This window comes from Aethalodelphis obliquidens, unplaced genomic scaffold (genome assembly GCF_003676395.1).
Source record: "Aethalodelphis obliquidens isolate GAN/ISIS:26980383/991018 unplaced genomic scaffold, ASM367639v1 scaffold25, whole genome shotgun sequence".
NCBI lineage: Eukaryota > Metazoa > Chordata > Mammalia > Artiodactyla > Delphinidae > Aethalodelphis > Aethalodelphis obliquidens.
The window spans coordinates 23,054,384-23,067,217 of NW_020837969.1; the positions used below are offsets into that span (position 1 = coordinate 23,054,384).

A 12,834-nucleotide genomic window follows, 5' to 3' on the forward strand; every position below is an offset into this window, starting at 1 on the left:
ACAATGTGTTCTCTCCCTGTGGCATACTGTCCTGAGACAGTGAACCTAGAACCTGCTATCTGCGTGGATGGGAAGAAAGGGAAAAGTATACCGAATACTCTACATCTCATATGATGTTTTGCATTCCCACCTGAAACGTTACATGGCCCACCATCAGCATTTATTCATTCCACAGACTTTTGGAACCAGACACCAAGACTACAAAGTAATTGAAAAGGAAGGTGAATAGGAATTTGGGAGTAATATATACACACTATTACATGTAAAATAAACAACAAGGACCTACTGCCTAGCATTGGGAAGTCTACTCAATATTTTGTAATAACCTATATGGGAAAAGAATCTGAAAAAGAATATATATATGTATAACTGAATCACTTTGCTGTATACCTGAAACTAATACAACATTGTAAGTCAACACTACTCCAGGTATATACATCCAATACTTAAAAAAAAAAAAATAACTTTTATCACGGAAAAGTGCAAACACCTGCATCTTCAAGGCGCCATCTGGTACTTTCTAAAGTCTGTTTCACGGGTGTATAAGATGAAAGTTGGGGAAAGATGTCAGTTAAATTTATGCTTTCTCTTCGCTAAAACAAAAAGCAAAATACAATACACCGTGGGAAAGACGCTGTTGTAAGAATTCCACAGCAGCCAGAGAGAGGAGAGGCTCCGGACCTCCACGGCCAGCATTATGTAGGCAAGGATGAGCTGGGTGTGGGCCCAGGTGAGAGTTCTGTAGAGCACCCGCATCGGCCCGGATCTGATGAACACATTGGCAAAGGTGTGAATCAGGTAGTCGGCTTCCACCATCACAGCCCAGCAGAGGAAACCAAACACCTGTCCCGGGTGGAGTCCGTGCCACCAAGCCGAGAAGACGAACGTCTGCAACAAGGGCCAGGTCCTGCCCTGCTGGAAAACGAGGCGTCGGAGCCACCGAGCTGTGCTCTGGTTCCACTTTCTGGTGAACAGAGCTATCCTGTGGGTTGTTTCCAGCGTCCAAATGTCCGCATCAGGGATGTATCCCTCCTCACCGGGGCTCTGACCAAACTCAGATCCAAAGCCCGCTGCGTAGAGGAGGGAGTCATCCAGGAGCCAGTGGGAGTAGTAGGTGAGTTTGAGGAGCCCGGCAGTGGACCACGTGACATAGACGCACTGCAGTTGCCGGCAGTCTGTCAGTCCTGCCCCTGTGCTCACCGCCCGCCTCACCACGACCTTCAGACACTCTAGTCCCAGAATCTGCAGACCCCTCCGGGTCAGAGCCCAGAAAGAGTGCCTGGGATACAAACTGCTGGGCCCTTGAACACGAGCCTGAAATCTCTGGAAGGAACACAGGGGGCCTCCTAGGAGAGCAGGGAAAAAGAGCAAGTAGCTGAAATAGGGCAGAGCTCCCCACAGACGCTCAGACAAAGAGCTCCTGTTCCTGATGCCTCCTCCTGCTGCTGCTGCTGCCACTTTCCCCTCACGAATGTCCAGAGACAGGGATGTGACCCTCTGGGTCAAGAGCATGAGGGAAGAAAGAGTGACGCAGAACCTGAAAGAGATTTTTTTTTAATGTAAAAACACTCCACGTTTACTTTATCCCCTTGCAGTGCCTCACCCAAGACCCAATGGCAGGGACTTCCCTAGCGGTCCAGTGGCTAAGACTCCATGCTCCCAATGCAGGGGGCCCGGGTTTGATCCCTAGTCAGGAAACTAGATCCTGCATGCATGCTGCCACTAAGAGTCTGCATGCCGCAACTAAAGATCCCACGTTCCACAACTAAGACCTAGCCCAGCCAAATTAAAAAAAAAAAAAAAAAGACCCAGTGGCAAATGGGTGGCTCTGAACAATTAAGACCAATCTCATGGCCTGCAGTTCCCCCACAAAGACTCTTGGATTAATCCAGAACCACAGGCTCCTCTGAGCAGGATGGAAAGGTAAATGGAGAAATGAATCATTAGAGAGGCAAATAAATGAATGATGAGGAATATTATGGTGAAACGTTGCTTATCGTATTTCTAAGAATACCTTATAAAGATTAGGATCGAGAATCAGGGAGAAATTTGTCACAGAAGAAACAAGACCTTAGTTCTGTTTAGTCTTAGTTCTTCCTATAGACACTATAGGAAGTTGGAGATTTGAACTGTGAACCAGTCCCTGACTGCAAGATTCTGAAGGCTTTGGGATTTGGGCTGAGGAAGGGTGAGTCAAGCTAGAGGTTCAGGGTGTGTCCTGAGTCAGTAGCAACTTGAGCTGTGTTCTTAACCAATCACCTGACCTGTTCCTGCATCACCATCACACAGTAGAGAAGATCCTGCTGACCATGGAGAAAATCAATGAAAATTACAGTGACACACTCTACAATCAGGAACACTGTCCTGTGGGGAGAAAATGGCTCTGTTTCCCAAGCGTTGCTGCTTCTGTGTCTGAGAACTTAAGGACAACTGACCTCCTTACTTGACCTATCAAACAGTAAGCGAAGTAGCCACCAAATGCCACTAACCCCTGTTCAGTCAGTCCTCTTCTGTTAAGGGCTGAATGTGTCCTCCCCCACCCCAAATTCATATGTCGGGGTCCTAACCTCCAGCACCTCAGAATATGTATATTTGGGGATGGGTCTTTAAGAGGTAATTAAGGTAAAATGAGGTCATGAGGGTGGGCCCTAACCCAAGATGACTGGTTTCCATATAAGAAGAGAGAAGGACACAGACACACATAGAGGGAAGACCATGTGAAAGCAGAGGGAGAAGACGGTATCTACAAGCCAAGGAGAGAGGCCTCAGGAGAAGCTGAACCTGCCAACACTTTGACCTTGGACTTCCAGCCTCCAGAGGAAGTAAATGTTTGCTGTTGAAGCCACCCTGTCCGCAGTACTTTGTATGAGAGCCAAAGCAAACTAACACATCTTCCCGCTTCAGCTCAGGTTCAGCCTCCCTCCTGTGCAGCCAGATTCTTCAACTTGCTCCTCCAGCCCCTATCAGGTCCGGGCTTCTTCCTGAAATCCTAAGTCACCACTTCGCGGTCAGTACTCCCCACTCCCTATCCACCCACCATCTTGCCTCTTCTTCAGAGAAGCAGGCCCTGGAGCCTTTGGTGAAAACAGTCAGAATAAAGAATAGGATTCTGGGTGTGGGAGGGATGGCAGAGTAAGGCAACCCATGGCAGCTAGAATCAGAGAGGTGACCCCCTCGACAGGTCACCGCTCCAGTTCACCGTGCGACCATGAAGCCAGTCCAATGGTGATCACGGCGAGAGCCAGGAACAGCAGGCTTCAGGATGGCAGAGACGCCTGTTTCCCTCTAATCCTGGTGATCTCACTGGCTCAGGAAAACAACGTCCCTAGACTGTAATTAGCGCCCTATTTTTTTTCTTCCTGGATTGAGTGACTTCCCGTTTTCTGGGGGATGGAAGAGCTGAGTGTCAGTGAAAGTAAAACTCTTGCAGAGCAGGTGTGTGGGAAGGCAGCAAAGGTTTATGGTAGATTTATACCTTTCCTGTCCTACTGAAACAGCGGGGAAGCTGCCGGCTATGTGTCTAAACTACCTACACTGAGGTGTGTGTACTCTGCTTAGTCACCTGCAGGCCGGCCTCATCTGTGGGCCCTGGGACTCCTGGTTCACCCCCTTTCTCGGGCACAATGTGAATTACAGCTAGTGTCAGGCACTGTGCCATGCAGGCAGCACATGGTAGTTACTAGGAGATTAGTCATACAATGACGCTTACATTCATTCATTAACTCTAACCTAAGAGGCTTGCAAGATAGGTATTGCTATCCCCCCAACACACACTTACACACACCCTTTATTTCAGGAAAAGACATTGAGGCTGAGAGAGGTTGAGTGACTCACTCAAGATCACACTGATGGGATGCGGAAGAATTTGGATTCAAAGTCCACGCCCAGGTCCTCCCCACCAGCACCCCGGTGCAAGCAAACCCTGGTGGGCTCCGTAGGAACACAGGAACGGGCTGCTTTACCTCGTGGAAGGAGCTTCTTGCAGATAATACTCCGTATAGTGCAGACCCAGGTGGCACAGCGTCTGCCAGCTCATCTGAAAGAGGAAAGTCAGCCTGTGGACGTCCTGGGGGCCCAGCGAGTAGATCAGGACCACGGTGCACAGAGCGGGGATGAAGACCAGCACAGCGAAGGAACCCATGGCGGCTACTGCCAGGGCTCCTCCTACCACCAGGAGGAACAGGTACCTGGAACACAGAACGCCTTGGAGCAGTGCGACAGATGAGTCACTTCCCATGGCAGCCCATCTGTGGAACCCAGTGGAGGTGGGCGCCCCCTCACCCCTACAGAAGTCACACTGTTGTCACTCTGCAGTATTCCTCCTGTTCTGAAGGAGAGAAACATGGAGGGTAGAGGCAGAGTCCATTTGTAAACCACTTCTGCAGGAGACAAATCTTGACTTCTGCCTCTGGGACCCTTGGCACCCCTCTTTGATGTCTGCCAGACCAATGGGGAGACACCTGCCCCCAACAATCCTGTGGGGACCGGTCTGGAATGTTTCCCAGTGGGGTCACACCCAGCCCTGCGCTTGCTGCCCAACCAAAGTGATGGGAATCTAGGATCCAGGATCTAGGAGGACTCTAGACATCATCTCATACAGATGAGTCTCTTCCCTTTCCACAGAGCTGCACACCCTGGCCCTCAATGCCTCCCTTTGATAAGTGTTTGAGAACTTGATTACAAAGTCTTTAAGTGTATCATTTAATAATTTTTGTCGTCTGCATACATAGTTTAGCCTATTCTCCAAATTCATACGAATAAAACCATACAGTATTTGCTTATTTGAGTAAAGCTCCTATCATTAGTATAATATTTTGTTTTTTTAATTTATTGAAGTATAGTTGATTTACAATGTTTCAGGTGTACAGCAAAGCGATTCAGTTATACATATGTATACTCCTTTTCAGATTATTTTCTAGCATAGTTTATGATAAGATATTGAGTGTAGTTCCCTGTGCTATACAGTAGGTTCTTGTTGTCTGTTTTATATATAGTAGTGTGTATATGTTAATCCCGAACTCCAAATTTATCTCTACCCCCTCCCCAGCTATCCCTTTGGTAACCATAGTTTGTTTTCTATGTCTGTGAGTCTATTGTCTATCTCTGTTTTGTAAATAAGTTCATTTGTATCATTTTTTAGATTCTACCTGTAAGTGATACCACGAGATTTGTCTTTATATCTACCCTTAATCCTCTCTACTGTACTTTAAGTTCTCATGACTTGGTGCTTTTTGCAATGTTGTAAATACATGTTGTAAATGATGTTGTAAATACATCAGTGAAGTGGTTTGTGGAGCATGCCTCCTTCGGAAGCCAGCGGATGCCCTCTGGATCTGCAGAGGCACCAGAGTTTCCATATTATGAGGACTCAGCTCTTCTTTCCACAGTATATGGAGATTTGTTTGTTTTTTCCTTTTAACTGGTGCCTAGTTAAGAAATCTGAACAAACAGGCCAGAAAAAAAATCTGAAACAGGGACTGAGTGGTCAGGGACAGGAAAAGGGAATGAATCTCTATGTCACAGGGTCTAGATCATGGCTCCTTGGCCTGTGACGCACACGCCTTTGCAAGAATTTCTTTCTTTCTTGAGGGAGACGGCAGGTGCTTCAGTGTGTGAGGCTCTATTCCACAGGCCCTGGCCATTCCTGAGCTTCAGACTATGCTTGGGATGACTCCTCCTCTACCCGCCCAAGCCTTCGCCTCCCTGCCATCGGAAAATAGGGGAGAACACTTATTCCTTACACAGCAGAGATGAAACATGAAACAGTGCCCTTTCCCAAAGCAACTGCCCTGGGGATTTGTAAACATTATTATGTCTACACATGTACAATGCAGGATGCATGATTTTTTGGAGGGCTTATTTTATTCTGGGCATTGGGCCAATAATTCTTTTATATGAAATATCTTCATTTAACCCTTAAAACAATCCCATGAGGTCGGCATTATTATTTCCATTTTACAGATGAACTCAGAGAGTTTATCCACATACACAAGGACACTCAGGAAGTGAGGGACCAGGACTCACCAGGCTAACTCCCAAAGTCAGCAATCTTAACCTATGGGAATTAGCCCTTATTTTTGCACTTGTTTTGCTTTATTGTTTGTGATTCCTTCTCAAGAGGAAACTTTTTTTTTTAACAACTGCTTCCCTCGTCTCCTAAACAGAGGTAAAGTGCCATTAACCAGTTGTGACGATGTAATAACCTTCCATAGTTTAATCGAACTCAGCCATCCTGGTTGCTAGAAACAGCTAGATTTTACTTATGAATCCCCAATATATAAAAATCCTAGTTTCCAAAATAAGTGAATTATTAAGAGGTAGAACTTCGGCAATGGATTTTCACTTTACAAAAGGATATTCCATAGAACCTTTTTTTAAAAATAGGGACTGTCTCTAATGTATTGAATTTACCAGGTATAAAAAAATCATCTCGATCAAGTTATCAAATCTCTAGTGACAATAATTTTGGATCCCACGTAGAGATAAAACTAATCGAACAAAATTTATTTTGACTATTTTCATTTCTCTGAGAAATCATACGAAGGCATTAAAAAAATCACATAGTTGTATATTTAATAAAATTTAATTTTATTGAAAATGATAGAATTCCATGAAATTAAGACTGTTCAAGAACATCTGGGGCATATGGTTGATTTATAGATGCATCTATTTGGGGAATTCCTATATCACCCCAACATCCCTCTGTCCCCCATTTATTTTCATCCTTTTCCTACTTAATGTGACCCTATCAAACTTTGGCTGAGTCAATGCAGACATGATGTCAATTTCCAGTTCCGATTCACTCTATTAGACATAATCATGATCAAGCAATCAATAATTGGTGGCAGTGATGATAACTTAAAAACAACCAGTGTAATTAGTATTTAATATTCACATCTGCACTCCAACCTGGGCTTTTTGATCTACTATAGTATTCATAGATGTAAGAGCAAAATTAGCCATCAAACCTACCTGGCATGAGTGGAAAATGAATCCATAATGCAGAGATAATTAAAGAGAAGCGCAAAAGGAAAAGCAGCCCCTTGATAAAGTGATACAGGATGGAGGAAGAACAGCTGAAGCCAATCCATCATGAACTGGAACAAAAGATACTGTCCTTTCCAGAATCCTTAACGGATGCTTTCCTGGAAATCTCAACCAGGTTCTCTTTGATCTTTTTATACGGTTTAGGAAGGCCTGGCTGAGCAAAAGGCAAACAAAAGCACTGGAGATAAGCAGTATAAAAGTTGGCTTTCTGATAAAGGGAACTCACTATAGAAACCAAAACGCATCTGGTGTTAGATTACCTAGTAAGGATATGTATGAAAAGCATTGCTTTCAGAAGTTCTGGTTTTGTTTATACACTGCAGTATTTGCCTTTCCAGTCATCTGACTTTCATATTCTTCTCACTAAGTAAATGGAAAATCTCATTTTCCAATTGTGGACAGGCAACTCACCCGACTGGGGAGGGGGAACGAACTGTGAGGAAGGGAGGCCGGTTCCCCCTCCCAACCCTTTCCTCCTTAGGCTCTTTATACTATTCCCTTATGCTATTTCTTCTTTTTTTTTATAGTACCTAGTCACCACCCTTTGTATACCTATTTCTCGATTAGTTTATTGCCCGTCTCCCTGCTGCAATGTGAGCTCTGCAAGGGAGGAACCTTGTTTTGTTTATTGCTGTACCCCACTACCTATAGAACAGTGCTGGATGCGTACGATGTACTCAGTAAGTACCTGTTAACATTTGAAAGGTTTTAAGGAAGCTAAAGTGTGGAGAGGAACATTTAAAGAGAAGCTCTTCTTTAGGGTGTGGACAAGAAATCCAAGAGACACTGCCTACAAGCAAGACAAGAACAAGAGGCCAGGGCTTCCCTGGTGGCGCAGTGGTTGAGAGTCCGCCTGCCAATGCAGGGGACACGGGTATGGCCGCTGAGCCTGCGCGTCCGGAGCCTGTGCTCCGCAACGGGAGAGGCCACAGCAGTGAGAGGCCCGCGTACCGCAAAAAAGAAAAGAACAAGAGGCCATTTCTTGGCGGGTAGAGGTCTATCTACTGAGCCCAGAGCATTACAACGCCATCCCAGACCAGCCACTTTTCATCTCTGAAGGCACATGCAAGAGCAAGCACCTTAAATAAGGGACGGGAGAGTATAGCCTGATTCAAGAGCATCTTAAGGGCAAGGACCCCCTGTTAGTGGGAGACAGCTCTGCTCAGAAGAGAAAACATGAAAGAGAGCCTCCAATTAGCTAGGGAACTCTGAGCAAATCAGTCACTTCTCTGAGACTGAACATCTTCATCTTAAAATTCTATATAATAATGACTGTTATTCAGCAGAATTGTGTTGTCTTCAACAGAACTGTTACGAAGATTAGATAACATATGTAAAAGCATGGAGGATAAAGCTGGTTGGTTGAATGTAGTTGAAGGTAACACAATTGAATAATAAAAATGATGAGCATTATTGGGCTACCATTTTATTTATTATTTTTTAAAATAAATTTATTTATTTATTTTTGGCTGTGTTGGGGTTTTTTTTGTTGTTGCTGCTCGCGGGCTTTCTCTAGTTTCAGCGAGCGGGGGCTACTCTTCGTTGTGGTGCACAAGCTTCTCATTGCAGTGGTTTCTCTTGTTGTGGAGCACGTGTTCTAGGTGTGCGGGCTTCAGTAGTTGTGGCTCGCGGGCTCTAGAGCACAGGCTCGGTAGTTGTGGTGCATGGGCTTAGTTGCTCTGCGGCACGTGGGATCGTCCCAGACCAGGGCTCAAAACCGTGTCCCGTGCATTGGCAGGCAGATTCTTAACCACTGCACCACCAGGGAAGTCCCTGGGCTACCATTTTATGACAGACCTGTGCTAAGCACTTGGAATAGAAGGATGAATAAGATACGGTTCCTGCCCTCAAGTAGCTCTGAATCTACTAGGGAGAAGGAAATGGCAACAAATACTTGCGTTAAAGAACTATAGGTGCAGTATACCACTGGCACACTGTACTGGACAAACAAAGAAGCAATCATCTGCAGAGATAAGGAATTTTTAAAATGCAGGGGAAGTGGGGAAGGGGGAATGCTTACATTGGCTCTGGAAGGATGTTTCCAAACAGATGGATAATTTATTCCAGGCCACAGATGGCACAAAGACCTAGACAAACAGTAGAGCAATTAATGGGAGAAAAGGGCTCCCTAAGCAATGAATAAGCTCACATCGTAGTAAACATATTAAAATGCAACCACAACCCCCATTAAATATACTTGCTAGGTTCAGAAGAATTGAGTTGCACTTGTTAGGGAAAAGTTATGCTTTTTGTCATTGAATTAAATATTTATTAATTCTTACTTGTACTTTCTGCATTTTGGAATCAGCATATTTTATTTGCAGGTCTCAAACATTTTATAGGTTCCCCGAAAGGCTTATAGGCCCTAGACACTGTAGCTAATATTGATAAAATGGTCCTTTTTACAAGCATGCCATGAGGGTTAATTCTGTGTCAACTCAGGCTATGCTGCCCAGCTGTTTGGTCATCACCAGTCTAACTATTGCAGCGAAGGTATTTTTAAGATGAGATTAAAATCAGATTTAAATCAGTAGACTTTTAGTAAAACATATTACCATCCAAAATGTGGGGGGTGACTTCCAAAATATGGGGGGTGACTTCCCTGGTGGTGCAGTGGTTAAGAATCCGCCTGTCAATGCAGGGGACACGGGTTCGAGCCCTGGTTTGGGAAGATCCCACGTGCCGAGGAGCAAGTAAGCCCGTGCGCCACAACTACTGAGCCTGCACTCTAGAGCCCGCGAGCCACAACTACTGAGCCCACATGCTGCCACTACTGAAGCCCCCACGCCTAGAGCCCGTGCTCCGCAACAAGAGAAGTCACCGCAATGAGAAACCCGCGCGCCACAACGAAGAGTAGCCCCCGCTCCCCGCAACTAGAGAAAGCCCGCGCGCAGCAATGAAGACCCAACACAGCCAAAAATAAATAAATAAAATAAACAAAATGTGGGTGGGCCTCATCCAATCAGCTGAAGGCCTTAAGAGCAAAGACTGAGGTTTCCCCCCCGCAGAAAGCAATTCTGCCTCATAGAAACCCTGCCTGAATTTCCCACTTGTAGATTTTGGATTTGAGACTGCAAGATCAACTTCTTCCAGCCTGGGGTTCTACGTAACTACATGAGCCAGTTCCTTAAAATAAACGTGCGTCTCCCACGGCTTCTGCTTCTCTGGAGAACACTAGCACCCATGCCATGGAAGTCTTTTTTTTTTTTTAACATCTTTATTGGAGTATAATTGCTTTAAATGGTGTGTTAGTTTCTGCTGTATAACAAAGTGAATCAGCTATACATATACATATAACCCCATATCCCCTCCCTCTTGCGTCTCCCTCCCACCCTCCCTATCCCAGCCCCCTAGGGGGTCACAAAGCACGGAGCTGATCTCCCTGTGCCATGCAGCTGCTTCCCACTTGTTATCTACTTTATGTTTCTTAGTGTATATAAGTCCATGCCACTCTCTCACTTCGTCCCAGCTTACCCTTCCCCCTCCCCATGTCCTCAAGTCCATTCTCTACGTCTGTGTCCTTATTCCTGTCCTGCCCCTAGGTTCTTCAGAAACTTTTTTTTTTTTTAGATTCCATATATATGTGTTAGCATATGGTATTTATTTTTCTCTTTCTGACTTACTTCACTCTGTATGACAGACTCTAGGTCCATCCACCTCACTACAAATAACTCCATTTCTTTTTATGGGTGAGTAATATTCCATGGTATATATGTGCCACATCTTCTTTATCCATTCATCTGTCGATGGACACTTAGGTTGCTTCCGTGTCCTGGCTATTGTAAGTAGAGCTGCAATGAACATTGTGGTACATGACTCTGTTTGAATTATGGTTTTCTCAGGGTATATGCCCAGTAGTGGGACTGCTGGGTCATATGGTAGTTCTATTTTTAGTGTTTTAAGGAACCACCATACTGTTCTGTATAGTGGCTGTATCAATTTACATTCCCACCAACAGTGCAAGAGGGTTCCCTTTTCTCCACACCCTCTCCAGCATTTACTGTTTGTAGATTTTTTGATGATGGCCATTCTGACTGGGCCATGGAAGTCTTTCAAATTAATTTAGACAGACATTGCTTAAAAATGAATAGGTGTTTACATGCTTGGAGACAACAGGATGTTTTAAATTCATCCATATATTTAGTCAACAATTTTTTTTTGAGTATCAACTATGTGTCAGGTACTGTGGTCAGTGAGTAAAGAGTAGGGACAAACTCATATGGCCTTACTTTCATGGAACTTAGTCTTTGGGGGAGGTGGGAAAAGAAATACAGCTGGTGATGGATGCTATCCTTATCCCTTGGAGATAACCAACAGTTTAGCAAGAGTGACCTATTTTTTAAAAAATTTTATTTTATATTGGACTATAGTTGATTTACAATATTTTACTAGTTTCAGGTGTATAGCAAAGTGATTCAGTTATATATATACATATAAGAGTGACCTATTTCTGACTCAGTGGTCAGAGAGGCTTCTCTGAGAATGAAGGTCAGTTTCTTGTATCAACTGAGCTGGGCTACAGTTCTCAGTTATTCAATCAAACGCCAGTCTAGGTGATGTAGTGAAAGTATTTTGTTGATGTGATTAAATGCCATAACCAGCTGATTTTAAGGAATAGAGATTATCCTAGATAATCTGGGTGGGCTTGATTCAATCAGTTAAAAGGCCTTGGGGCAGAGCTGGAGCTTCCTGAAGAAAGTCCACCTGTAGACAGGGCTTCACTCCATGTGTCGGAGTTCCAGGCTGCCCGGAAGATTTCTCACCTGCCTAGCCAGCCCCACAATCACGCTGACCAATTCCCTGCAATAAATCTCTTAATATATTATCTCCTAGTGGTTCTGCTTCTGTGGTGGAACCCTGGCTGATACGCCCAGTATATGACATCTATCTGAGACTAGAGTCAGAAGCGGGGGCGGGGGGGGGGGGTTGGCGAGGGCAGGTGGAAGCTCTTTGGGTCTGAGATTCAGCCTGGCTTCCGGGAGAATGAAAGTGTGATTAGAGAAAGAGGAAGAGAACATGAAATTAAAGAAGAGAGAACTGGGCAGGGGCTGGATTTTAAAAGGAATGGGAAGTAAAATAACAATTTGGTTTTTAAAGGATGATTTCAGCTACAGGAGAGTGGCTTGGATGGGGGTGTGATTTCAGAGGTCACGGGTGGAAGGGGCAGGCTACAGGGGGAGGTTAGATTAGAGAGGTGGCAGAGTAAATGATGCAAAGTGTAAGAATGAGATGTAGGAGCTGCAGAACTTGCCGGTGAATTATGTATGGAGAGGTGAGGACTGCCAAGGATGACTGTTGAGTTTCTTACTTGAGCAGCTGGGTGAATGGCGGACTCCTTTACTAGACAGAGATCAAATGACCAACTTGGATCCTCTGGAGAGAGGGCAAGGGCGTAAATCAAAAGCTCTGTTCTGGACATTTTAGGTTTCAAAGACCTTGAGGCACCCAAGTGGACAGGTGAAGTAGGCAATCGAATAATCAGCCCGGCAAGGAGGACAGAATTAGAGATATTAACCTGACACTGACAGCAGGTAGAGGGTACTTAATTTACGGGAATAACGAGCTCACACTGAAAGGGAAAAGGGCCCAGCGTTTAGCAGTAAGATGCTTAAGGAAAGGAGACTGAGAATGAACAGTGGGTATAATGAGGTCACAATGACGTGCGTTGGATCAAACTAAACGGCTGTTTTAAATCCGAGTCCATCGATCCCCGGATTGCGCTAAAACCAGATGGTGGCCATGCACCGCCCCCTGGCACAAACCCGCTTTCCCCAGCGAAGTGGAACC

The 12,834-nt window shown here is 44.9% G+C and overlaps 1 protein-coding gene across 1 annotated transcript; it reads right to left on the minus strand.

The window, feature by feature from the left end:
• Positions 1–386: 386 nt before the first annotated feature.
• Positions 387–7,151, minus strand: MBOAT4 (membrane bound ghrelin O-acyltransferase MBOAT4). The gene is made up of 3 exons (XM_027123033.1): positions 6,973–7,151; positions 3,963–4,187; positions 387–1,537 (listed from the first exon to the last, which is right to left on the minus strand). The coding sequence occupies exons 1-3, from the start codon at positions 7,092–7,094 to the stop codon at positions 568–570; spliced, it is 1,317 nt and encodes a 438-aa protein (XP_026978834.1). The 5' UTR covers positions 7,095–7,151; the 3' UTR covers positions 387–567.
• Between the last annotated feature and the right edge of the window lie 5,683 nt (positions 7,152–12,834).